This window comes from Lepisosteus oculatus, chromosome 8 (genome assembly GCF_040954835.1).
Source record: "Lepisosteus oculatus isolate fLepOcu1 chromosome 8, fLepOcu1.hap2, whole genome shotgun sequence".
Classification (NCBI taxonomy): Eukaryota; Metazoa; Chordata; class Actinopteri; order Semionotiformes; family Lepisosteidae; genus Lepisosteus; species Lepisosteus oculatus.
The window spans coordinates 17,388,882-17,416,193 of record NC_090703.1 but is presented as its reverse complement, the minus strand read 5'-3'; the positions used below and the strand labels follow the sequence as shown (position 1 = coordinate 17,416,193).

Below are 27,312 nucleotides of genomic sequence, written 5' to 3'. Positions count from 1 at the left end.
TTCTTCCTGGTTTCTTATTACAATAAGATAAACCAGCACTTTGAACTTTGTCGAAGAATGTTGTTGTTTTTTCTTCAAGGTAACCGTTTATAAACTATTATAATTATGTTTATAAATTACATAAAAATGACTTGTTAACGCAGGATCAATATAAACCATCAGGTATCTTTAGAACAAAGACCACATTAAAAACAATTTGGTGGTCATATCTGAAAACAAAACTGGTAGTCAATTTCTTTTTTTAGATTCGAAAAACAGCAGAAACAAAATGTGGTGGAGGAGTATTTTTTTATTATATTTTAGATACATCTGTTCATCAATGTCTTTGCTCCAGACCTGTTTCATAACTTTTTCATTAACAGAAAAAAGAATTGCCAGCAATCTGGAAATTAAAAAAAAAATTCACCATGAACTTCAATCACTTAACTGTTAGCAGAAACTAATGTAACTGTTTTCAAGCACCGGAAACATGTTTTAGTCAATGGATCAGGCAAAGCTAAACTAACTCTACTTCAATTATTTTAGCACCGTTTATTAAAAATGAAATCTATGCCCCTGCTGTTTTATTGGCGAGATACAATATTCATGACTGATACAAATGCACTGAAATATACTAAAGACTTTTTTCCAGCATGAACAAAATGTTTGAGAAAAGACTAAATAGTCACCCACGCATCTTAGAAGAGATTGTCTGCAGCACCCGGCTTTCCAGAAACCTGGCAGTATGCTCCTTCTGTTGGAATCTCATAGTGTACACATTTATAAGTCTGTAACAAGGTATTTTCTTGCTGTTTGCTTCCTCAGTGGCCGCAGATTTCTTGTGGTGGTTTAGCAGTAGACACCTTTTAAACCTGAATCCTCAGACCGCAGATGTTACTACTAGCAAATTATTTTAAAGATAACCTTTGAAAGAATTTCATGTAATTCTTGATCCATCCAAGCAACTGATTTAAAAATAAAAGCAAAAACCATTCCAGTTTTCCAAGAAGAGGACTACAATTAAAGGTCCTGAGAGGAGGTCAATCTTTTTTTTGCATTTATATGTTCTGCGGCTTCAGTTTCAATGTAGGTGTGTGAGAGGTAATGGGATCTGGGCTGGCCTGCTTGAACTATTGAGCAAAGGAAGGTGCTGCAGCACTTTGCACAAGACTGTCTTTTCACTGGGTGGCTTTGGTCTTCTTGCTTTTGCTTTTTTTGTCTTTCTTCTTCAGTCCATCCATGTGGGCCCTCAACAGGTTCGAGTAGGCCTAAGCAGGTTTGGGGACAAGCTGTGTTAATACAGAGCTCCTCTCATTCATCACATTTCTCCCCAGACTTGGGCACAATGGAAACATTCACAGCACATACCAGGTACAAGATATGCATGCACTAACAGAGCCATTCAATCTCTCATGACACTTCCAATTGTGGTAATACTAATACATGACATTATCATCAAGAAAAATGATGGGGGAAAAAATCAGTGTATACAAGCAATGCCATCTTTAGTCATGATACAGATATGTCTGTTTTCTTCCATCTATGAAGGACAACTTTAAATATTTTAGTTTGTAAAAATCCAAAGTGCTCAAGGCAGTGAATTCGGTACATTTATTCATAGTTCTGCTATGAATTCTGAATACTGTTTCACTATACTGTTACTTTGACAACCCCACAGTTGTTTCTAATCATAAACAGCTCTAATATTTATAGATGTACTGTACAGAAAAGAAGAAAAAACAACCTATTGGATATGCAAAATTGAAACTAAGATCAATGTATGACCATTTGGTAAATGCAATCTACTATACACCCAGATACTTCTGCTGCATAACAAATAAATGCAACATAACAGTAAATGTAATGCTAAATGTGGATGTGTAAATGTGGAACTATTTTAATTCAAATACATCCAAGATCTAATACACAATGCAAAAAGTATTTTCATACAATACTTACCATCTGGAACTTTATTACTTCTTTGGTGCTTACCTAGAATTAAATTTAAAAAAAAGTGTTTGCTTCTGCTTAACTATTTTACATAAGGATAGTTAGATCCATTACAGAGAACACAACTAGAGAGGTTTAAGGAATTAAGGAAGAAAGGTGCCTATACTTTATTATAATAGATTAAAATTACACAAAAATACATAAGACTATTATGAAAAGGTTAATTCTCCTCTTTTTCCCTAAAAGGAATGACAAGGGCACAAGTCACATCTTCAACTAAACTTCTCCAAGAAACAAATGATGTTACTGATTTTTGCTCTAACTTTATGGCCAAGATCTCCACTGTAATCTATCCACTGTGTTCACAAGAAATAGGGTTCTGGTCTGATTTCAAACTTCAATAGCGACTTAGGGAAATGTTGAAGTGTAAAATAAAGATATAACACTCGCTCCATAAAATGTCAATACTCACCACTGTGCTAATTTTTTTCTTTCCATCCGTGGCTCTGATGAGACACTTATTGTCTACAGGCTCAAAATTCTCTGGATTTCCTTTCCTAGGTACAGGTTTTGTTCTCCCGTCATCTATACAGAAGGACACATGAACTTGTTAGTTTTTAGAAAATTAATTCAACTCAAAACCATTATATGTTAAACAGAAGTCTCATCAAAGCTAGTGCTGCATATAAACATTCAAACATCCACCCATTATCAGAAAGCCACTTATCCCAGTGCAGAGCAAAGCCTATCCCAGGGGCACAAACCACAAGGCAATACTAACAGCATATAACTGCTCAGCCCCTGAATGAAACACCAGTCCAATGCACATCCAAGTGGAAAGGCATAATCATTCACAGCCAGCACATCTTGCCATTGGGGGATGGAAGTAAAGCATAGCGTCCACAAGTGTACCTTTAAAAAAATAACCCCCATAACTTGGGGTCACTAAAAGTCCACTCAGCTTACATTTTTTTAATGTGATGTACACACTCCCACTGGTCCTGCATTTCTGAAACAGCCGTGTCAGCTCTGTCAAAAACTGAGAAGAAAAGGGGATAGTTTATTCTGTACCCATAACCAATTTAAAACAGTAATCCATTTAAAATAAATCAACCTGACATATTGTAGTACGTTTTTCTAAGGCTGGTAACTGTCGTTCGGTTAAAACGTTGTGTTTCTTGTGTAAGTTGGACAGACCCATTCATTTTAGATCCTTAGTAAATCGGAAAAGAAACTGTAGTAGCATCGACATTTTATGTTCTGTGCTGTCTCGTTAACAGATTTGGTTATGGCTGTATTATTCAAAGGCTTCGTAAAGCCGATACATCTATAAAGTACATTTTAAAGTTCATGTTTGTTTTTGTTAGTTAACTCGAAACAAAAACTACAGCTACAGCTGATCTGATGCATTTTCACAGACCAAATAACACGGAAAAACAGGTCACGTCCACTGTAAGTGGGCACCAAGCTGTAGTAATTAAAATATCAACGAACTAACAGTAGTGGGAGGAAAGACATAAAGTCCTTAACTTACGTCCTAAATATTTTACTTGTTGATTTAAAATATGCAAAATGTAGATAAGACACTTATTGGCGTCTTTTAGAGTTATCAATGCGAAGAAAAATATATTTAAATCTATATTTTTACAAAAATGAATGAACACCCTACTTGAAACAAAGTATTTGAAATAATTTTACAACAATGCAGTCTTCTTCCACGAAATAATATTTTAAACCATCTTACCGAATCGTTTTCAAGAAGCACCATGGCTGTTCTGCAACGACTTTTAAACCTTTTGATTTCAAACTAAAGATGATCTCAGCATATGACATCCACATCCACATCCACACACGCAGACCAAACACAGGAAGCGATATCTTCAACTCTAACCCTTAACCTTACTCTCCAATCAGCTGATCAAAAGTACCACAGAGTTCGCGCTCCGTCTAGAGTGTCTTTAAAAGTCATGGGAAGACTTGGCTGATAGGGGAGGATTCTGTACAGTATGTTTAATTAGTATGGATATGTTCTTTTGGTTCAGTTTATTACAACCTAGCGCGTTTCTTTCCTTCTTAAAAAGGGTAATGAATAGACTGTAGGTATTCCATAAAAAAACTGTATTCGATCATTATGTTAATAATATTTGCATTGTTTTTAAAGGACGAGAATTATGCAATATTTGTGTATCATAACATTTCTCCATTGTGCAATTTAAAAACATTCAGAATTTTATGTTACATTTTTTTGAGTTGTGAGGCCATAACTGCATGTAGTCTGCACTTAAATCCATTAAACTCACCGATCTTGAATTATCATTTAAGATGTTTTGTCAATTCTTTGCCTCAACAACCTTGAGTTCTTGTGTGTTCTTTGCGTGTTTCAACCTCTTCTTCAAGACGTAATGAATCATGATAAACTTGAGCAGTATACGATTTAACACTTTTTCCTCCTAATGAACACCTTAGTTGCATCGGCCGTTTTGGATCATTTTTATGCTGTATGGAAAAGCTTTGCCTAATATAGGGGCATTTTCTTCTATGGAATATTTTTTCTGCTTATGTAGACTTCAGTACATAAGCAAATTCTCCTTCAGTAAAGGAGAATTTACTGATAATGGAAATAAGCCTCTGTTCATGTTTTGTATTAATCCATATTTGTTCTCATAATCAACAAAGAAATAGGCATAACAGCAACTTATTAAGAAGGTTCTGAGCATTTTCCTGTAGCTCTTATCTTTAAATACTGCTTGCTTCAAAGATTTTTGTGAGCTTTTTAAATGAACTTGAACTCCCAAGTCTAACCCCTTGAAAAATGGACTTTTACAATAACACTTTGTCTTCAACTATAGTGAATACACTTCACATATACAAGTCATAAAGTAAAACATAACTTTCTTCTATTTTTTTATTTTTTATACATCAAGTTAATCATCGTCAGCACCATTTTAAATAACATGTCAACATGTCACAATCAAACTGCAGCAGAAGAGTAATACACAAAGAACAACTGCAAAAAATATTTGCAGGAGGCAATCATCAATATAAATTAAAAATGTTTAAATCTAGCGATTATGTGTGTCCTTTTCAAGATATTGTGAAAGCAAAAATAAAGCAGGAAAAACAGGAAAAGTTACAGGAACAGGAAAAGTTCTCATCAAAGGAGACATACAGTACTGCATATTAATAAATATCACAGAGATTAAGACAAAGGGTAAAGATAAATCAAAGAGAACTGATGTAAATGGCCACTATAGAGAATGACTGCTGAAGAACTGCCATGTGAAATAAATGGGTTTAACTATATGAACACATTTTTGGAGTCTTTATCAGTTTTGCCTTGCTTTTACTGTATAGACAAGGGGTGGAAATACTCCAGGCCCAGAGAGTTACAGTAGGTTCAGCAGGTTCTGTAGTTTAACATTAAATCATCAGTTTTTATCCTTTTATCCACCATCCACTTGGAACAATTGTGTTTTGACCACTTCATTCAATGTTAGCTCTCCCTAAAAACTCTGGTTTGCCTTTTTGTTACACATGAGTGGTGGCCTTAAGGTCTTCGCTGTGTTTACAGTCAGGGTTCTTCCCCAAATCACTGAGGTTTATGGCAAACTGTGAGCTCCAGTCTCGTTCAAACACCCCCTTCAGCTGCTCCTGCAGAGTCGGCTCAGAGTGTCCCGATTGCTGAGGCTCCTGTGAGACAATCAGACCCACCCCAGCTGTGGTGTTGAAGTAATCTGCAGACCAGTTAGAGGTTCCTAGAGGCATTGATAAGGACAAAAGTAAAATACAGTGACTCAGGTTAATTCTAGATTGTCCAAATGTTAATTATGTTAAGGTTGCTGCTGGAAGAGGTGTTAGTGGGGCCAGCAGGGGGCGCTCACCCTGCGGCTCATGTGGGTCCTAATGCCCCAGTGTAGCGACGGGGACACTATACTGTAAACAGGCGCCGTCCTTCGGATGAGACGTAAAACCGAGGTCCTGACTCTCTATGGTCATTAAAAATCCCAGGGCGTTTCTTGAAAAGAGTAGGGGTGTACCCCAGCATCCTGGCCGAATTTCCCATCGGCCTTTATCAATCATGGCCTCCTAACAGTCCCCCTCTATGAATTGGCTTCATTACTCTGCTCTGCTCCCCACTGATAGCTGATGTGTGGTGAGCGTTCTGGCGCACTATGGTTGCCGTCGCATCATCCAGGTGGATGCTGCACATTGGTGGTGGTGGAGGGGAGTCCCCATTACCTGTAAAGCGCTTTGAGTGGAGTGTCCAGAAAAGCGCTATATAAGTGTAAGCAATTATTATTATTATTATTATTATTATTATTATTATTATTATTATTATTATTATTATTATTAATTATACTGAGAAGTTTTTCCATGAATGCTCTTCAATTTAAAAAAAGAAATGTCTTTGTAACCAATATTACTGTATGTCCCTGCTTTAACCCAGATTTTACACTTAGGAGTAAAACCCACTATATAGATGCATAATTATAAGATTTAATATTTAATCTGTAAACTGATACAGATTGTGATACAATTATAATTGTACATCATACAAATCCATTTCTGCCATGGGGATAGACAGAAAAAAAGATTAAATGCTTTCATAAGCACACCAACTGAAATTTAAAAGAAATAAATACACAAATGCAAAGGATTGTATTCATAATCTCTGTATGTGATTGTTAATTGCAATTCTTACTTGCTGCACCTTGTGAAAAGAGAATGATTTTAAAATATCAGTATTAATATTGCTGGACAGTATGTAAACAGTTTGGTTAAACAGCTCTGGGGATGGAATAAGCTTTCAATCATATATTTTTTGTTCATCCATTTATCGAGCAATTTTCTAACTGCTTCTTCTGTTTATGATTGCTGGGGAGCCAGAACCTATCCCCGAAAACATCGGACTGAAGCAGATAAAGCACTGGAAGGAATGCAAGTCCATCACAGGGCAGACACACAGACATAAATGTAGACACACTCACACCAGGGCCAATTTCCCCATAAACCAATCAACCTGCCAGGATGTCTTTGGACTGTGGGAAGAAAGCACCCAGAAGAAATCCACGTGAACACAGGGAGAAGATACCAACTCCACCCAGATAGCACTGCAGGTTTGGAATTAAACCCAAAGCTCCCACACTGTGAGGCCTTAATGCTAACCACTTCACCACCATGCTACCTATATTTGTTCATTTGGCAATTAAGTGTCTTCCATTGGCCTGTATATTCTAAGTGCACTTACACTCAGTAGATGTGTTCGACAGATGAAAGTCATTCCTTATTATAAGAATTAGACCAACGATCCAACTCCTATGGACAGCGAGCATCACAATTTTGCCTGGCTAAATTGTCCAATGTGTTAAATAAATTAGCAAAAAATACTCCATTTCATACCATCACAAAATGGAGGTAAGAGGTTTGTCCCTTACCAATGTAAGCTAGTTTGTCCGTCACCATGTATTTATTGTGGTTCAGCCTGGCAAAAGGAATGTCTGAGTGGTTCCCCACTGGAACAATAAACAGTTTCTGAAAAAGAAAAAGAGAGTAATGAATGAGGTTGGGAGAAGAGGACTAGTTTTGGGGAGACTTCATTTTCCTTCTGTTCTACTGGGGCACAGAACTATTTCTGAGAAGAAGGATCGCCAGCTCTATTTGAGATGTCTTTAACGCTAAATCAGAAATTGACATGAAAAAAAGTCATCTATAAAGGAAATGGTGTGTCTTAGACTCTTAGTAAACCCTTTTAAAAGGGTCTGATCATGAAGTCTAGGGATACATTCACAATTAATTTATAATTATTCAGTATGCATAAAAGTATCGGTGCAAAAGCACTGTGTTGTTAGTGGATTACAGTATTTATGCTGTTGGTCAGTTTGTGTTGATTTCTGTTATTTATTCCTATCCAAACAAGCTCCCTTTAAACATCACTTGTGCTGATGAAACAAATTGATAAAGTGAAATTCCCCCCAAATAACCCCTTTCAGTTCCGCAAAAAAATAAGCAGAATGCTGACTGACTGTTTAATTGTTTTAGCAGGTGCAATGTGGCATGGGCTAGCACCTGATTTTAATTTACATTTAAATAGCATCCTCTTTAATGAAAACAAGTATAGAAATTAATTATCTCAACTGTTTCTGTGCTTGACAGGGTGTATTACTAGACATAATATTTGCATTCATAAAACAGTCACATGCTAATCAGTCAGGCCTGTTTTAATAACTGTGTTGTCAATTATGCTGGTATACCCTGTTTCTCTACAAATGCACATCATTATGGCCACAAATGGTGATGAGACGGATTGGATATTGCCCCTTCTAATATGTATAAGACATTATGCCCACCAAATGTGTTCCCTGTTGTCCTATTTTTATGTGTATCAAACATCCTGGCTCAGTGTTACTTTTGTATGATGCAACTGTTTGAATAGGCCAGCATGGAACTCTCTGAAACACTGAAAGCTAATTATCTTACAGTATGTAAGTATGGTTAAGTTAAAACTGAAGTGTACTGCCCAGTTTAAGTGAACTCCTGACAGACTGACATGGGTCTAACAAGTGAATTCTTCATTTTGGACACAAAATGAATAAGAACATTGAATAAGAACAAAGCATACCAACTGCTCTTGTTAACTTTCTTCAAAATGTTCAATTTGAAGTACAGTTCCTTGTGAGTTTAAAGACCTGTGAATGCTGTAAAGCTTCTTGTGTTTAATCCAATGAAAATAAAACTTTACCACTTCAATGCTGATATTGGAAGGTGGGTAACTAAGCGCACTGAGGGACCTCAGGTAAGCAAACATGGATGGGTCACTGCTTTGCCAGCAACTGATGAGGAGGCGAATGTGAACGTGTCGTTCGAAAGCTGATCTCCGCAATGCATCATCAATGACTGGCCAATATCTAGAACAGAGAAAGGGAAACAGACTTCTCACTGTTGTATAAAACCAACCGACCTCTAATCTAAAATCCTAGACAAATGTATTTGATAAATACTTTGAATAACTAGCTTCATTGTTCTGGAACACTTCTTAGAGGAAATGTTTTACCTGTGAAATAGTTTGGTGAAATCGGGCCCATTTGAGAAATTGAGCATAATAATAGAACTTGCATGTTTATAGTTTTAATTTTATCAATTACGTTGCTTTACTTTCAATAATGTAAATTTTCTGTCCGATAATAACAGAATTTTATTTTTCAACTAATTCAACCCATTTTTTAAGGATCTCTTTCTCTTCACAAGGCTTATACTACCATCTAGTGTTAAACATAATTAACACACCAACGTTGGGAAGGAGGTGGCAAATAGTTGTTAATTTTGCACGTGACAGGAATCATAACTCCTAGGAGTTGAAACTACACCACAAAATTATTATTATTATTATTGTTATTATTATTATTATTACTACTACTACTACCTATCCATCCATCCATTTTCTATCCACTTTGTACATTCCAGGGTCATGGGGGAGCCAGAGCCTATCCTGGCAAACAATGGGATGCCAGTCTAAATCTATTGTAAAGCACAGACAGAAACACACTCACACCAGGGCCAGTTTTCTCAGAAGCCAATTTACCTGCTAGTATTTGGTTTACTGTTCGAAGCCAGAGCACCAGGAGACAATCCATGCATTTGAACCCAGGGCCGAAGTGATACATGGCAGTAGTGCTAACCACTGTGCCACCATGCCAACTGTAGGATTATTAAGTAATCTGAATAATAATTTATGTTAAGTTATTGTTCAACATGCATTTAGATAGCAGAAGGCAGCGAACCTCGGTATACAGTATAAGGGAACTTATACTTCTACTGATCAGTTCACATTCACCTGTGCTTAATCTGAATAAGTAAGGAAAGGACTCTTAGACATATTGTGTTGCTTCATTCTGGTCAGTTATCATGTATTATTCTGGTAAGTAAATATGCAAGACCAATGGCAAGCCACCACCACTCATTTTCACAAAAAAATCAATCCAGTTACCCACTTTGTTGGTTTCTTAAAGCGAGAAGTGGGGAAATATTCCATTACAGCCACATCTATAAACCTTTCTGCCCCATTGATTGCTGATATTATGGCATCCAAGTCCTTTGTTCGACCGCTGGGACAAAATGCAGGAGGGGAACCCTGAATGAGACAAATCCCAAGATTCAACAATAGCTATCATGCAAAAAAACATGACTGCATTTTACACATCAACTTTATTTATTGTTTTGTATTATAGTACATTAATCCATTGTCATTCTCAATTATTTTTACATTTTTGTTCACTAATGTACTGAATATGGCTTCTGAAGATATTGCTCCAAAATGACTGCCAGTAAGCACTCGTGGCTCTGAGTAAAATAGCTTTGAAAATTAGCTCACAGATCCATAGGAGGGGAAATTAAACATTTGTGTTGCCATTTTATTTTTACATCCAGGAGATTTTGTTAGGCTTGTATGAGAATAATTACCAGTGTCACACCATAGCAATTAAAAATGTCTCCTTTTAAGATCGTGTGTATTAATGGCAAGGCTTTAGACTAATCCCTAGCTTGAAAAACATGAAGATGAAAAGAAAAGAACACTGAAAGAAGGGTATCTGCATACAGGAGCACACAAGGGAGTTGATCTTTAAGAATAATAAATAGGATTAAAGCGTAAAACACTGTGACAAAAAAATCCTAATACTCATCCTGCAAAGTCATTTTAAAAGATGATTCAACTGAGAGCCCTGGAGATAGAAGCACCATAAGCAGTAGAAGAACATTTCTATATGAACCTTTCTACATGTTTTTTTCATAAACATACTACTTACATACTATCCCCTAGTTTTAACTACTGCAAATGGGTGACGTCCAATACAGCAGTGCAAATATTGAGGTAGGGCCTTTAGCCCTTCAAAACAGGTTAAAAAAATCAAAGCGAGAAAACCAATACAAATAACTGGGAGAAAATGTGATGAGAACTCAGTGTCACAATCTCTTTTTATGCAAAACACCTTTCCACAATCTTTATTAAAAAAAACAACCTGCCTTATTGAGGCTACAATAATCTTTGTACAGAAAATTTGTTCGGAACTCCCTAATGCCAAAGTTAGATTCATTATTAATTCGATTAACAGCACACTGAAAAAGCCACTTACAGAAATGTAGACTTTAGATGGCACTCCACTGATGTTCACAAGCAAGGGGTTGTCTTTGTTGACTGAGGTGTTAAAGGAAGGAGGCCAGGGATCTGGGATTGTGGCATTGTGATGCCCAAGTGTCCAGTATGAAAGGAATATCTTATGAAGGTCCCTCGCCAAACAGGAGCAGTTGTAGATGATAATTCCGAGCTCTTTTACCTGCAATCAATTGGCAATTGGTGCATCTTGGCTTAAATACATGTACTTAAATATGAAACATACATTCCTTTGCCTGTACTAGAGAACAATAGTCATATGAATGGACTGTGCAAGTGCCAGGTAATGTGTGTTTGGCTCGATTAACATGAAAAAGACATTGATTACTTTCTCTGACCACAACAATCCTTGGATATCAATCTCATAGAAAACTGGTGAAACTGTAGGAATGCCCAGTTCCATTCCACACACCATTGCCCTCATCAACCAAAGGCTGTCTTGTTAGCTAGAAGAAGAGGATAGAATTTATTGTAAATATTCATAACCTTGTGGAATATGTATGTTCTCTTGAAGTTGATGAGAGCCTTTTATAAATAAGTGAAATGGACCAAATGGCCTCCATTCGCTTGAAAACACTATTATGTTCTTAAGATTGAAGCACGATTTACTTTTACTTACAATTACCCTTCAATGTAAGAAGAGTTTAATGGAAATATAATGGAGTACATATAGAATAAGTGCCATAACATGCAGTATAAGAGTAATCAATATGCATGAGAACTGCTCTCATGAATGGTGTAAATTAAAAGTCCGGCCCACCAACATCATCACAAACCCAACACTTGACAACAGACACTTCATCACTCTACCCAGTCAGTTTGTCATTTTCAACTGGCGAGCAAGGCCAAATATTCAGACTTTATCCAGACACTAGATGTAAGTCTACTTCTAAAGAATAAGAATGTGGGTATAACTGTTAAATGTTTACCTGAGTCAAAGACCTCCAGTCCATGTTAGCACTACCAATGTAGACATGCTTCATATCGACGATCCAGAATTTGGTGTGAAGCACACCTGTTGTTAAATGCCCGAAATTCACTTTTTTTACATGGACACCTTTCAGAAAATAAGACAAAACAGCTTAGAGTAAAGTTATAGTCTTAGGCTAAACCACACAACTGTATTTCGTTCTTGGTGCTAGAAAACATCCTACCTTTCCCATGTAAGACGTTCAGGTCTGTGGAGTTCCATGCCATGGAAGGAAAGCTTGAGGCCACACACACTGACACATTTCTGGAAGGCATGTCCTCAAACTGTTTTAATATATCCTTCCCCTGAAAAACAAAGATTGTGGAAATTAACTGATTATCTGAAGAACAAATGACCTCCAAAACACCACGGGTCATATTATATGGTTCTAATATATATAAAACATATAACACATAGGTGAACAGGTGAACAGGTGAACTTGTGGTCTGACAGGCACAGTACAAGCACTTTAAGAGCCACAGTTCTTGAGAGATGTGGCAGGATCGTCTGACACCCAATTCGAGACAAGATGGAGATAATATCAGAAGGGCCCAGACTGAACACACAGTCCTGTAAATCTACTGTAGGCTACTTTGTTTGTTTCTTTCTAGTCTTTATCCCTTTGAAAATGTAATCCAAATCCATTAAATAATCTACAGGGATTATTATTTTTTATTCTAAGGCATTAAATCGTCTTAAAATATTTCCACAATTATGATAGTGAAAGGAGTTGTATTTATTTTTACACCAACACAATAATATTAAAAACAACAACAATAATGAAAGAATAAGATCTGTTGTGTCCACTGTGTATTGCCCTGTGGATAAATTGTAATTTTTTTTTTGCGCCATCATCATTAAAGAGGCTCATTAAAGCAAGCATGATCTGAACTCAAGTATGATTAAAAGCTTTTTCTTGCATTTTAAAATTAAACAGAAATGGCCTATAGGAAAACCTGTCTGTATGCATCATACAGTATGTGCTGTTATGTTCAGGTCAGCGTTTACCTCCCTCTACTGGTATGATTTTGCCTGCCTTTCTCTGTGCTGAGTGAAATAAAATCCTAATTGGCATCAGCTGTGGACCTCCAGAAAGCCTATATAAGCAGATGGCAGGGAGCCCACAGGGAGATTTAGGGGGAGAGTAATGCCTGGGAAAATTAGGAGAGGTTTGGAAAAACTGGAGGCTTTTTTTTTTTAAAACCAGCTCTTGAGTAAGATTTGTATTGCACTCTGGTTTATGTTTTGTTTTTTGTGTTTCTTCATATGTTTTGAATTTCTTCAGTTTAGATGGGCATTTGGTTTTGTTGCTGTTAGCTAGGCTAAGATGGGGAGATATGGTGGTTAGTCCATGGAAGACTTATCTTTATTTGTTTTTAGTGCTAGTGTTAGCTAGTTGGCTTTTTTTAATTATATTTAGATGTAGGCCTGAGATTATGTGGGAATAGCTATTTTAAGATGCCCTGTAAATGCTACAATGGACTCCCTTCCATGCCTTTGATGTATTTGGGAAGGCTAGGTGGTGGTGTAATTGTGCTCATTATTCAAAGATGAATAATGGGTCAATAATTAAACATGGTGTTATTTAGTAGATGCTTTGATACACTACAACCTATATCAACCATACAGCAGAGCATTACCTGGGATCAGAGCTCACAACCCCTGGTAAGGCCAGAACCCTAACTACTCCTCCCTGCTGTTGGCTTATGTTGACTTTTTAAATTAAATTAGCTGCAGGAAACAATGTAAAGACCCTTCACAAATTCTGAGTAAATCAAAGTAAATATGATTTTACTAGGTAAAACCATGGCTTTGTTGTACATGTTAAAGTTTGTACAAAGACATGGAATTCCAACTCACAGGTATATCGGTATAAGTCTTCACACCGATATCCTCCCCTGTCAGTGACCAGTAGAAAGAGGCCACGTCAATACTCCTGGTGGCCATATTGAGGAGATCTGTCCAGGCCTTGTACAATGGTTGTCCAAAGGTGGAGTTTCCTTCATACTTCATATCGAGTGGGATGGTTTCAACTAAAATCAAACTAGGAAAGGCTTCAATATTAGGTAAAGTAATGATAAAGGTTTTTAATAAGTCAGTACCTTACTTAAACTAAAACCCATTCAAATTGCTGTCTCACTTTGTTCACCACAACAGTACAACTTGGGATAAGTCAGATTTATTTTCATTTAGGGTGTTCACAGTTCAACTTGGTGTAAATTAAAATGTGCATATATTTACCTGTCATCTTGACTATATGCTCACAGTGTGATCAACAAGGGTCAAACTAAGACCCTAAGTTGACTGTGAAACTAAGGTCCAAAGTATTGTGATAACAGAATGTACTGGAAGCAGCTTTTTTGTTAACACTCACAGAAAGCAAAAAAGGAATAATTAAAAATCAACAATTGATCAGGTTATATCGTAGGCTACAAAATAGTAATGTCTTGTTTCCCCTTGAAACTGAAAGTGAGTTAAACATTTCACTTTTTCTCTGTGGAAATAAAATCTCCTGCTACTAAATGCTGAAAAAAGAGGATGTAGTTACTATTTTGAAATGCAAATACAAAAGCTGCAAAAAATGATTTGCAATACTATCAAATCCACACTCAACATGGATACATGCCTCACTTAAAATAGGTGAGTGGGCAGAGCTCATTCCTGCCATAGGAGCAGAGCTGTCTTGCTTTACACAACGTACTTCCAAGAGTGCAGTGAATGTCTGCTTAAAAAGTATTTTCATGTAGTTTTGGGTCAATGAGATTACATTATGTGTCTCCATCATTTACAACCACGTATTAAAGCACTTCCTCTGATACAGGAAGAACCTGCTTTCTCACCTGCTCATGTCACTGCAAACATTTTTGTCCTCCTGAATCGTTTTATAATTGGGCATATTGTCCTCACTGTCAAAGTGGTTACTATCCGTAAATGCTTCTCCAGCATGGCTAGGTTTTCCATTTGTAGCTTTCCTCTCTAAGAGAGCACTTGAAATGAGTATTGTCAGTACAGTCAGAGAGCCTCCAATAAGCACTGATGTCACAAGCCGCTTGGAACTCTGGAAACAGATTAAAATCACATGATCAGCAAGTGATTATTTTTGTTTGAGGAGATTGTTTCAAAAAGACAAGGGGCGAAACAGAATAAAAGTAGGGGTGAAAGAGACAGAAAACTACCACATTCCAATAAAAACAATTAAAAGGGGCCCTTCTTAAGAGAAGAATAAACACAAAAAGTAATGAGACTATTATTTATATGAAACAAAAAATCTACCCAGTGGTGTGTAGTGCTATACAGAAGAAAGTAATGAAATTGGGTTTGTAGGATAAAGAACATTAAGGGCATGGTTGTGATTTGTTTTATGAATAATAGAATTGTTATTCTTTCCAGAATGACATACTATAATTACGATAAAGGAATGATATGGAACACTCTTGAAAGGACTGTAACCAGAGATTTTGGTAAAGTCTGGAATATCAAGCTACTAGGTTAGTTTGATACATCAAATCAAAGCAGAATACATTCGAGGAAAACATGAACAATGTTTCTTACCCATGTGTTGGCAACATAACTGTCATGTAAACTTCGGTATGGTGAAGACATTGCTGAACCTGTGACAAAATTCCTTTCCTGTCAAGCAGCAGAAATATATAGCTCCTTATATTTGTGTAAGGATCACAATCTTAAACACCTGCTTTATGTCAGGTTTCCAATATCTGTTATTTTAGATCTATGTTCAAAATAGAATAGGAATTGTAATAATTTACTATTAATTCTCAATTAAGTTAAATAAAACAGAGATCCAAAATAATTAATATTAAAGACAATGACATAACATTTTAATATTTGAACCCCAATGTAAGCAGATTTTTCTACAATTAATTAGACATTTACAGTGCAGTTTATTTTGGACATCTCTCAGCCCACTAAAATGTCCTAGATAAGCCTTGACAAATACATAGGTGAAGTAGGTAGCCCACTTTAAATTGGACAGACAGGTTCAGTGAACTTTGAAATGTACCAGGGTCATTGCACAGACCAAATGATAAGATTAAATACATATTGTACCTTTGTCTTTGGGGTTAATTTAGACCTGCTAGTAACCACAAGCTAAGTCTAAGCCAGAAAATCAGTTTGCATTACACAAACTGTAGAGGCATCATCAGTGTTGCATCGCTGGCAGCAATTCCAGTCTTCTATAGTCTATTCAGAAATCAAGTCTCCAGTCCTATTTAGGGTTCAGCAACTATGGAGGCAGTTAGACGATTTTCACGCTACTACTGTTGTGCTAAATGTGTGTTATTCTTCTGATAACCTTATGCTGATTATGGTTTCTTGTAAGACAACTGGTTTTGTCTTAGATTTTTTTCTCACTGTTTTCAAGCATTTAATCTGTTTTTTTTTAACTCAGTGAATAAGTAACATAGGTTCCTGTTTCAAGTTAACCTTCATATGACTTCCCCTTTTCACCCTTTGCAACAATTTAATATCATAAGAAAGGTTACAAATGAGAGAAGGCTGTTTGAACCATCTGGTTCAGTTCGGTAATTAGTAAGTTATTGGTCCCAGTATCTCATCTAGCCCTTTATTTTCAGCCACATGACTGGGAAGTTTGTTCCACTGACAAATATTTATAAATATATCTGTACCAAGATTCAAAAGAAATGTTTAATCATATTTCTGCATGTTTTTGAAACAAAAAAAACAAATTATGGATCCTGTTTTGGGTTTATTTGATTAACCAATCTTTCATTACAGACTATAACGTTCTTGAGGGATGCAGGACTGTTACATACAGTACACACTAAATCACATTGGTGGTGGAGGGGAGTCTCCATTACCTGTAAAGCGCTTTGAGTGGAGTGTCCAGAAAAGCGCTATATACTGTAAGTGTAAGCCATTATTATTAATTAATTAAATCACTTAATTAGCAAAAATGTTGAATTCAGGTGATGACGTAATTTACCAATATGAACCAATATGTCCTGATTATCAATAAACAATTCCTTTGTGTCAACAGTACTGTATGCTGGGATGAAGTACTCTCAAGAGCCAGCAAGCAGTTTCCAACCTGCAAGAGGTTAGAGCCAAACAATTCATCAATGACAGGCCACGACCTAGGAGACCACGAGTCATGACACCTTACTAAATTGATTGGGAGGTTCAATTGTAATCGTCTGGGCAGGGCTGTTTAGTCACTACAGAATTCCAGAGTGACTGATAGAAGACTGACTGCATGGTGCCACATTGAACAAGTCTTGGCTCTTCAGCTGGAGTCCTAATTCCTGATGTAACACCAGTTTTGCAGGACAATGTACAGTATGTTATCACCAGAGCTAAACTGTCATCTATGCTATAGTGCATAGTATAATTCTTGCCAAACTTCAGTCCCATTGGACATTTTTGGGATGAACTGGGACAAGAGTTGATATCTAGGGTTTAGAGACCAGTTTACAGGCACATGTCTCCAGTATGTATTGCAGATGTACAGCTTCTACTGTTTCCATTGGAGTCCATGCAGACTACTAGACTCTGACTTTCACAGCAGAGACCCTGTTCACCAACCCTATTACAGTCAAATGTTAACCAGCATTATGAATTTACCTATGCTTGTCTGTTCAATACAATCTCAATACACTTACTACTGATCATTTTTGTCATTTTCCTGAATTTGTGAATTCGTTGCAGTTATAAATGACAAGTGTCTTTAGATGCTAAGTAAAATATACAGCCCCAGTTAAACAATGAATAGCCGCTGCTTATTGGTTTTAAGTGGTTGCTAGCAGTAAGACTAAATATACTGCAAAATTTATTACAAATTGCTTCTATATTTATAAAGATAATAGACACAGGAGCAGAGGTTAAGAGTGTACCCTATTCCCGAGTGCTATCTTCCTTAAGTGTTGAACAAGTTCAAAATGTGAAATACAACAACAGCCTCTAAAGCTGAATTAAAAGTCATTTAAAAACCTCTTCAACTAAATACAGTACTTAGTAATCTCAGACAATACCTGTTCAAATGAGCTTTTTTAAATGATGAGATTAATATGCATCAACATCAGAGGATCGGAAAATCTCAGCCAAAAATTAAGCTTTAAACGTTACCATATCTCCTCAGGCAGAGGCAGTAGGCACTGTTCTTGTTTGTCTCTTTCAGCTTGTGAGAATGGCTCTAACAGTTAAGACTTGTATTTAATGAACAGCTGGGAGTACTCACTTCCTATTTTAGATTCTCATAAAGAAGTTCCCCTTTCTCTGTACACAGAATACAGTAGACTAGAACTATAGCAGGATGAATTTTCACTTTTGACTCAAGAATATTTTTGGTACAGCCTTTACAGACATCAGCAAAATTCCCCTTTCAGTGCTTCAGTGTCTATCATTGGTACACTGCTAGTGTGATGCAACTCATCTTTGCAAAAAGCATGCCAGTTTGAATTTGCTGTATAAAATGATTAGGTAAAACAGCTCTTATTTAGTCCTGTTGAACATACTGTACTCCATAGAACAATGTGTGGCACACACATTTCTGTTAAATTTGTGTTGGCCAAGAAAATTAGCAACAATGCACTTTGATTATAATGCCACCTTTAAAAATGAAACAAGTTATATATTTTTGTAATAAATGGTAAACATGTATTTGGTAATAAATTTGGTAAACATCCACACGTGCCAAATAGGTGTGTTGCAGAATCTGAATAAATATAAGTTCCATTTTACTCATGTCTCTTGAATATAAATAATAATTAGCATATTTGCATGCACCTCCAATATAGTCAGAAGTGGCTTTAATGGTTTGCAATAAAGTCTTATTGTATCTTATTTTATGAAGATCGAAAGGTCAGGAATATATATATTGAGTATCAACGGTTCATCTCTCTATATACATATTTTACAAAAATACCTTTTACAAAAATATACAGCTTTCATGCATCCATCAAATATTTTTGATTGGTTGATTACCCGTAACCATGATATACTTTAATAATACATAGTTGCATGGGCACTAAATCACTTCATTGCAGAGAGAGTTTATTGGGCACAGTTGAGAAGGTGATTTGAAATTGAATTTTAAATTAAATTTGTCAATCCTGGTATTAAACAAGAAAAACAAGCACAAAAGAACCAAACCAGTCCTGGTTATTTAGAGAATGTCTTCATGCTGTCTGTATGTTGAAGGCTGGTTAAGCCAGAGCTGTTTTACCCACTGTGCCATGGGTTCACAGTGTTAGGCTATGACCTGGTAGACAATACCTTGCAAGATCTATTAAGAAAAACAAATGTGATGATCTGGGATGAAAAGACCAGTTGCTACAGTACCCCTTTTGTAGTGATTGACATAGCTATTTGATTATATGTAACTAATATGATCACATTCTGGGACCTAACAATCCCTTCCAGTGGGGTCAAACTAGCATAAGATTCCAGCAGGAATGTCCATTGCATGTCCTCATGTTAAACATGCAACTATTACTTTAATGTAAGAGCATGTGACAGTTAAGCTGTGTATGTCCTACTTGCCATGCTTGAGCCCCATTATCTATTGGTGGGATAAACCTGAATGTGCTGGGGCATCTAGGTTCTCGGAGATCAGTGAACACGTTTTGTCCAGACAGATATCCAGACTTGGTCAGAAGACAGCTGCAACCTGGTGCAAAGTAGACATTGCAAACGTACAGCTTGCATTACTTCAAATGCTGGCCACACACGCTACTAAAATGTGTGTGCACAGCAGTGTCTGTGTTAATGAAAACTATTTTTTGTGAATTTATCCATGTCATGTCTGTTCAGTAAAATATTAATGCACCTGTTAAAAAAAAGTCATTTTCCCCAATAACTGAATGGTGCAGTTATAAATTATCTGATTTGTACCATGCAGTATATGATTAATACCACCACAAATAACACCTTAGCTTAATGATTGAGAACCATTTATTATAAATCAAAATTTGACAATAAAATCAAATATTTACTAAAAGTATGCATAAAATGATATGTATAGCATCTTTAAACTGATTAAAAATTTCAAAATAAAAAATCTGGAAGAACTCAAAATGACAAATAAATTACATCTTCTATGGAAAACACAATTACAGAAGTGACTGAAAATTCAAGTGATAAAAGTTGTCCATTTTTTTTTCTTCTTCTGTATACAGATTCAATTTGTGTCACATGCAAAGAAGAAACGAATATAAAGGAACAAAAAATGACCCAGTGAAAACATCGCATATTAGCAGCAGCATCAATGTCACAGCAATCAGATGTTAAGACGGCCACAAATGAGCACAGGGCCCTATCAACAGGTCACCATTTACGATAACGGCATACGTTCCTGGAGGCTTGCAACAATTCAGAAAACTCCAGTGCACCCTTAAAAACGGTTTAAGAAACACAAACAAATTACAGGTTCTACTACAATAACATAACACTGTGCATGTTTCCTAAACAGCCTATTTGCAAATAGTGTAGTGGTACATCTGTGATGAAAGTCTGGTTTCAGAAGTCTTCTGCTGTTCTCACAGCACCTCTCATCTTAAGGACTCTCTCAAACGAAAGTGCACATGTGGTGAACTGTCTAATAGACTTCAGTATTACCTAAAGAAACTAAACAAGGTACACAAGCGTTTTCACAAAATAGTCTTATGTTCTATTTTTTAGGAGCATTCACCTTATACAATCTTTTCTTCTTGAAGACAACAGCAACAACAACAACAACTACTGAAGGACACAGTGGCTTTTTAAAGTAGTGCAAGCAAACTTGGAGAAGGAGGTTTGATGGTACAGTATGTGTGTGTTTGGGGCAGGTAAGCTACAAAAGATCTGTGACTGTCAAGGAGGCAAACTCATATACAGCCACTATTTCTTCCAATGCAGGTGTAATTACAGGATGATAAATGATAAAACCGCAAATAATTTTAATTTACTGAACGCAAGTTCCTTCCTATTCAGTATAAAAGATTAAGATTTAGCTGATACTTGCTCATTGAGAGCTGCGCTGACAAGCATGTTGTACCCGCCTTTTAGATATTCAGAAACTGGTGATACAGGGAGTAACAATGACAAAGGAAGAGTCACACAACAGAACTGTTTCCAATAGTCAGGAATACTGCTCAGATTAAGGCAGATGCACGACTGATGGCATCATGCTCTTTGGTTTAATGCTACTGTGGTAAAGTTTTAAATAAACCACTAGTGCTGGACTGAGAGCAATCAGTAGAAAAGAGATTCCGTACCATCATTCTGATGCTAAAAGACATTCAAATATCACATTCCAGTACAAGCTTTCCGAATGAACTGAGCCCCGTTCCTTAATTATGACTGTACCTTGCGATACATTTTACAGAAAAAGCAAAAGCAAGAACTGATAGAATTTCTGGACCAGATTTCTTTTGTTGAACACAGAATGTAAATGCAGTAACGAAGTTGGAAGCAAGAGAAAAAATCCAAAAGAGAATCCAAGGCTCAACTTCACCGTTACATACTGTATGACACTTTGGGGAGTAAAGCAGTTTTTCTGAAAAATGTATTGAAGGCGAAGCTGTGAATGTGAAAGCATTCCAAAAACATTACATATACACATTCTATAACAGCTTAATGTACGAGTAAGAGACCACACCACCACAAATGGCCAAAGAAGGTGTTGTAAGTGCTTAAAACATGTTCAAAACATGTTGAATTTGTTTTATATTCTCTATTATTTTTATACCTTTATCACCTACGAAGAGCTACAGGTTGCAAAATTCTACTGCTTATGGGGTTATACCAAGTATTTCTCTTAACCTTTGCTCAGCTGTTAAGGGCATAAGATACTCAAGTGCCCTACCAATTTTGTGGTAAAGAACTAAAATCACCTAGTTGTAGATCTTCAAGAAACTTAAATCGTAGAAAGTTGTGAAGCTTGCGCTGGTTTAATCATTAGACCTGCAAAAGCAAATAGAGCAGAAAAGCTAAAAATACATCAACCCCAAGAAGCTGCTTCTCTGTGCAGCAAAGGGAACTGTAACAGTTCAAGAAAAACAAACTGAACAGCTTCTGAACAGGAAGTTGATTCATTTTTTCACCTTCATCTGTAGTACTGTTTATAGTGGCATTTATAGTTAATTGTTACCAATTGGTCTTTTGGCAAAAGATCTCTACGCATTTCCATTCAAAGTAAATTTATGCATTTATTTTGTATATTAAAGCTTTCATACTTCTAGAAAAAAAAGGCTCAGGAAGCTAGATGTTTAATATTCTTTGAAAATTGTTCAATGTTCAAAATTAATAGACATGAAAGCCCAAAGACAACAGAAATATAATACCCACAGCACTAAGAAGGAACTCAAGATGTACACAGAATAATGTCCTTCCAAATGTTTAAGAAAACACTCCACCATATTCAACATTAAAAACAGTGGAAGGCAGATTTTCTGAAGACACCATAACACTAGCATGAAGCTCATATTTGAATTTACAAACCTGGTAAAAGCACTGCATACACATAGTCCATGACAGATCATACCATTTTGGTGCAGCAATATAAACATACTCTTTTTTATTTTAACAATGGTTTGCTTTTCAATGCTAATGAATTAATTCATTTAAGTTTCCAGAATGTAGTTATAGGTACATTAGAAAATCATTTTCTCCTTTATACAGTGAGCTGCAACTGGTACAACCATTTTTTTTCTTGAAATACTTGCAGGTACTTAAAATACTTGGCGGAACAAGTGAAAATTTGTGATTTCTGAAGCAGCAGATATTGGAAAGAGATCCGATAAGGTTTGTGTCTGCAACACTAGATCTCAGTGGAAAACAAATGTATACAACCTAGATAACACCACAAAACTGTGACATGAAAGTTTCAAGGGTAAGAAAACAAACATCAGCTTTTCAATGCTTCCATCATGATTCCACTGTGATTTCACTGTGCGAAATGCTGCCAGAAACTACAACCAGAATCTAAGTATGCACTAAACATTACTTATTGCAGTTCTTGATATTTGTTTTCCTGTTCCTCATAGAAGCATTGAATTTAACAGTTCAACACCCTTTTTCAAACAAGACAAAAAAAGCTTAACTGAACCTGCAAAAAGCCCTAACATTCAGACGGTCTTTTATCAAGCAGCCCCTAAAGGGTCTTGCTGGCAAACAAAAAGGGAACACCTATTTATTACACAAATTAGACAATCGCCACCAACATTTTAGACGTGACAAAATTTAGTGTCCATGAATGAGACGAAAGCTGTTAGTTTGCAGAGCGTTTTGGCCGGTACAAAAAGTCCGATATGTGCAGCAGCTCAATAGTTTAGGCTATGTTATATGCCTGAAAAAAGGGCTGTTGCTTGTGACATTTTTTATCAAAAAAAGTATGGCACAAAAAATACCTGCTTCCTGACAGGATTTTTTATTTTCTCAACTTTGCCCATCCCTCCTTCCCCATTCCTGGCAACCTGGCCTTAATGCGGAATAAATATGTGCTGCTCCACAGTGATAAGACTTGCCTATCAAGAAACAAGGCAAATGTACATTCTTTTACAATCCATTCATTAAAGCAAGCTAATTTTGTTCTTTGTTGTTGTTGTGCAACGTGTCAGCAGTTCATACAGCAGTATTCTGTTACAGTTCGATCCACACAGTCATTCGCTCATCACACAGACACCACGTATACATCCATCACAGGTGCGGCCCAGCTGGGTCGGACAAACGCTCAGCCTGCGTAGCCATCATCGTCGGCACGCTCTCCCCTCTTGGCCCGTTCGTTGACGTTTCCACCTCCCCCTTGCTGGATGCCGCCTTGGAGCTGTGTTGGGGGTCTGGAAAGAGTTCTGCCTTTCGCTCCGGCTGACGCGGCCCCAAGTCTGTTTCCAAGCTCTGGATTACCGCTGGGGTCAATGATAGTGTTGATAACTGCAAAAAGTCACAAGGCTGTCAATCTCACCCCAACTGCACCACTGTGTCGGCCATTACACTCCTCTACAAAGATTTGAGAAACACCGAGTGCATTTACTTTCTAAGACATTCTATGAAGTGGAAATTAATTTGATTAAAAAAATGAATTACATTCACCTGGAGAGAGGTGATATATATAAAAACAATCATATAACCTGAACTGCTGCCTGCTATTTTAATGGGCTAAACTCAGCAGTTTATTTTTGCTGTTTTCATCCCTTCTGCAATTCTATTGTAGTTTGCTGTTGGTAAAAAAAAATCACACCTGTTCCAGTTTCTTTTTTTGCAGAAAAAAATCGATTCATTTTAAGTTAAATTTTCACTTAGTTCTGTAAACCAATATTCATTTCCATGCAGTTCATTTTTTCATAAAAGAAAGTGGACTTTGAATGCAACTAAGTTAGGTAAAGAAAATTAACAAACTTACTGTAAATGTGGACATTTTTAGCAAGAAACACATTACACATTTATGAACGCATGGATCTGGGTGATTTTTGTTTTTTTCTTGAATGTTGTCATAATTCTGTATCTATGTGCCAATTATAGTGCTGTCAAGACAACAAATGTGGCTCTTTTTTCAAAATATGTACGGATTGTAACGTACACACTTGCAAGCTTAGTTAAGGAGAAAAAACAAAATGTAATTTCGAAAAATCTTTCCATTACTTTACAAATTTATAAATTCCAATCTTTACAAATTACTTTAGAAATAAGAACGTCATAGTTGCATTCAAAACTTTTTAACAAAAAAGAACAGAAATTCACACTATGCTATTATGCGCATACTGTATATTGTAATACATGGATCCACACATTTTCTAAAACCTTCTGTTGTACATCTATGTGCCAGACGTACTGCCAATTGGCAGCTGCATAAAGCACAGACACTCAAACACAAAGATAGTGAGTTTTTTATAGTGCAGTTACAGTAGCTCTTAATATTTAATTCTGCAAGCCTACCTCTATAAAAAAAATCAACAGTAAATTCTCTCACAGGAAAATGTTAAAAGTAAAGACTACAAACTCTTCTGTCCAATGAGCCTCTGCCCTTTATTTACAGTACAAAGAGAAAAAAAGTTAGAATGGATGTGCAGCACTGACCTTCCAGTTGTTTCTGAACTCTTCTTAGTTCCTTTAGAATAGAGCTGATCTCCTGAAAAGAAAAATAAGAGACACTTGCTGTATAAAGGAGAAAAGATACATACAGTACAGCATAAGGAATGTGTTCAACTTTTTTCTTTTAACACAGTGATGAAAAATAAAAACACAACATTCCATGTTTTATACCAGGAGCACATGGAACAGAACAAAATATTATTTTCAATGGGTTTATTACTTTTTTTAATTAATAATTAATTAATCTACTGAGCTCAAGTAATGTGATTTACATGTATTCAGTGTCTGGCAAATGAAAAGGGTTAAAAATCTAAAAAGTGTGTTGATTAGAAAACTATATAAATAGCCATGACATGACACAATGCTATAACAATGAATATACAGTATAACAATTATAACAATGAATGATAACCATGTTCTACTGGACTAATAGAGTCCACCTGGTTGGCACTTGTTGAAAACATCCTATCTATGAGAGAGGCTGCACAAAGAATGAGATGTGCTACTTCAATCAGCAAACTAGCCTAGAGAATACAGAAGATATTCTTTATTTCCTAATAGTCAGGGCTCTTCCTTCGAGGTAGAGGGTCACCTCAGTAGGTCCAGTACCTTCGCCTTGTTTTTAAACTGTAGTGGCACAGCTGTATTGAAGCTGTATTTAAGTTAATCAGTTACAGAACTGTACTGAAGTGATTTAAAAAAAGACTAAATGAACAATTAAAAAAAAAATAATTTTAAAGCCCTGTGGTTTACTATGGTATTTCTCTACAAATTAAAAACAACTGAAAAGGAGCGGGCCTTGGTTAGGTCTCATTTCAGGCTGCCTTTAAATCTGGAAAAAAAGATGGTAACCTTGTTAGATGTTTTCAGGATCGGGACTTCATTTTCAGAGTTAATTTTTGCTTCAATTTCCTCCCAGCTTTCCATCTTGTTCTGAAATAAAATCCTGACAAGATTCCAATCAGAAAAAAATTAATGTTTACATTAGACAGGCAAATTACACACCTACACCTTAGGTCTATAATGGCTCAGAGGTTAGTATTCATTTTTAATAAATGGCTGGTAGATTTAATTGTATAGTCCAATGACATATTTCTAATTTTGAATCTACTTCTTAAGAATCTACTTATTTCTCCAACATGTAAATAAAGGTAGAAACTCTTAAGAAGTGTTCATCATGGATGATACTTCAGTATTGACCAAGGGAGATCGCAAATTGCATATATTCTGTAGAAGAGTCACAGACTCTTATACAGTATTTTCTGGTACCTCAGTTCTGATTTAATTGACAGAACAGAAACACCATCAACACAGAAAATACAGGTAAATTAAGATATACACAAACCTAATGCACAGATCAACAGGAATCTTTTGAAAATTATTATTTTGGACATTAATACAAACATATATAAGAAAGCTTTTGTAATTACGAAGGAAGACAAAAACAGTATAGCTCACTTCATTTTCTCAGCAAGTTGCTCAGTATTTTCCCGGATAGCCTGAGAGAGCTGTGAAACAGGGTTTAACATCAGGTTGTCCAAAATAACCTGGAAACAAAAATATGTATTATTACTAAGACAATTAAGCATTCATCATCTGCTCTACTTTAATTCCATTATCTAGACAAAATGATTATCTGATCACATAGTCTTACCACTGAAATTTTAGTGTAATATGAATGCTAGCAGGAACCCAGTTTTCTTTAAAATGGGATCCTGTTGTTAAATTGCAAAAAAAAACCTAAATTAATCACCTCTTCTCTATTCCATGCTCGGCGCTTGGAGTTGATGTCTTGATCATTCATATTCTGATCAACTTCCTTCTTAACTCCAGCTGAACCAGGAGGGACTTTCTGGAAGTTCAGACTGGCCTCTGGGATGTGTTGGACCAACTGAAAGGCAACAAAGACAAAAGCTGAAGAAGTCTTAAGGAGTATGAAATACAGTAGAAGCCTAGTACAAGCATAATCATTGTTTTCTTCTGTTATGCATCCTTTTATGTTCAGTGCTTTTTAATTTTTTGTTATGAAAAGTAGTTGAACTTGGAGAAAATAGGTCCCTGCCAATACTTAGAAAGAAGGTCACAGAAGGAAGAAAAGATGAAGCAAAATGTAGAAATGGATTATGCACCTGGGATGAACGGACTGCTCGGGGAGATGGAAATGTTTTCTGTACATAAGGAGAGAAAAAAAAATCTATAT

General features: G+C 36.2%; 3 protein-coding genes across 10 annotated transcripts in view; all 3 read right to left on the bottom strand.

Moving 5' to 3' along the window:
• Positions 1–269: 269 nt before the first annotated feature.
• On the bottom strand, positions 270–3,776 carry srp14 (signal recognition particle 14). Its single transcript, XM_006632454.3, has 5 exons — positions 3,674–3,776; positions 2,896–2,968; positions 2,402–2,514; positions 1,939–1,971; positions 270–1,247 (listed from the first exon to the last, which is right to left on the bottom strand). Exons 1-5 carry the CDS (start codon positions 3,695–3,697, stop codon positions 1,158–1,160), a joined length of 333 nt encoding a protein of 110 aa, XP_006632517.1. The 5' UTR covers positions 3,698–3,776; the 3' UTR covers positions 270–1,157.
• Positions 3,777–4,804: 1,028 nt separating this feature from the next.
• On the bottom strand, positions 4,805–18,268 carry LOC102690476 (5'-3' exonuclease PLD4). Of its 4 annotated transcripts, none has more exons than XM_015350668.2 (11): positions 18,171–18,268; positions 15,618–15,695; positions 14,906–15,123; positions 13,926–14,109; positions 12,250–12,370; positions 12,025–12,152; positions 11,058–11,258; positions 9,918–10,057; positions 8,669–8,834; positions 7,365–7,461; positions 4,805–5,684 (listed from the first exon to the last, which is right to left on the bottom strand). In XM_015350668.2, the coding sequence occupies exons 1-11, from the start codon at positions 18,171–18,173 to the stop codon at positions 5,458–5,460; spliced, it is 1,563 nt and encodes a 520-aa protein (XP_015206154.1). In that variant the 5' UTR covers positions 18,174–18,268; the 3' UTR covers positions 4,805–5,457. The 4 variants fall into 4 exon arrangements, with proteins under 4 accessions (XP_015206154.1, XP_006632595.1, XP_015206155.1 ...); XM_006632532.3 differs by having other exon boundaries at positions 15,618–15,676; positions 18,171–18,247; XM_015350669.2 differs by lacking the exon at positions 18,171–18,268 and adding an exon at positions 18,077–18,169.
• Positions 18,269–22,218: 3,950 nt separating this feature from the next.
• The window catches only part of cep170ba (centrosomal protein 170Ba), a 48,338-nt gene continuing 43,244 nt past the window's right edge, over positions 22,219–27,312 (bottom strand). For 4 of the 5 annotated variants that reach the window (XM_015350824.2, XM_015350826.2, XM_015350823.2 and 1 more), the window contains 6 exons: positions 27,242–27,280; positions 26,866–27,003; positions 26,571–26,659; positions 25,965–26,058; positions 25,098–25,149; positions 22,219–23,954 (listed from right to left, as the gene is read on the bottom strand). In XM_015350824.2, the coding sequence (XP_015206310.2) occupies positions 23,755–23,954; positions 25,098–25,149; positions 25,965–26,058; positions 26,571–26,659; positions 26,866–27,003; positions 27,242–27,280 (612 nt within the window). In that variant the 3' untranslated portion in view covers positions 22,219–23,754. The remainder of the gene's footprint in view (positions 23,955–25,097; positions 25,150–25,964; positions 26,059–26,570; positions 26,660–26,865; positions 27,004–27,241; positions 27,281–27,312) is intronic. The other variant, XM_015350825.2, reaches the window with a different exon arrangement.

What these genes read in the sequence shown, in the direction of transcription:
- srp14 (XM_006632454.3), bottom strand. Translation starts at nt 3,697, where the DNA reads ATGGTGCTTCTTGAAAACGATTCG. An exon ending in GTACATCACATTAAAAAAAT is followed by an intron (nt 2,515 to 2,895) that starts GTAAGCTGAGTG and finishes CCTTCTGTATAG; the next exon opens with ATGACGGGAGAACAAAACCT. An exon ending in AAGTAATAAAGTTCCAGATG is followed by an intron (nt 1,248 to 1,938) that starts GTAAGTATTGTA and finishes AAACCTGCTTAG; the next exon opens with GCCTACTCGAACCTGTTGAG.
- LOC102690476 (XM_015350668.2), bottom strand. An exon ending in GTTTGCAGTGACATGAGCAG is followed by an intron (nt 14,110 to 14,905) that starts GTGAGAAAGCAG and finishes AGCCTTTCCTAG; the next exon opens with TTTGATTTTAGTTGAAACCA. An exon ending in GGACAAACTAGCTTACATTG is followed by an intron (nt 5,685 to 7,364) that starts GTAAGGGACAAA and finishes CAATGCCTCTAG; the next exon opens with GAACCTCTAACTGGTCTGCA.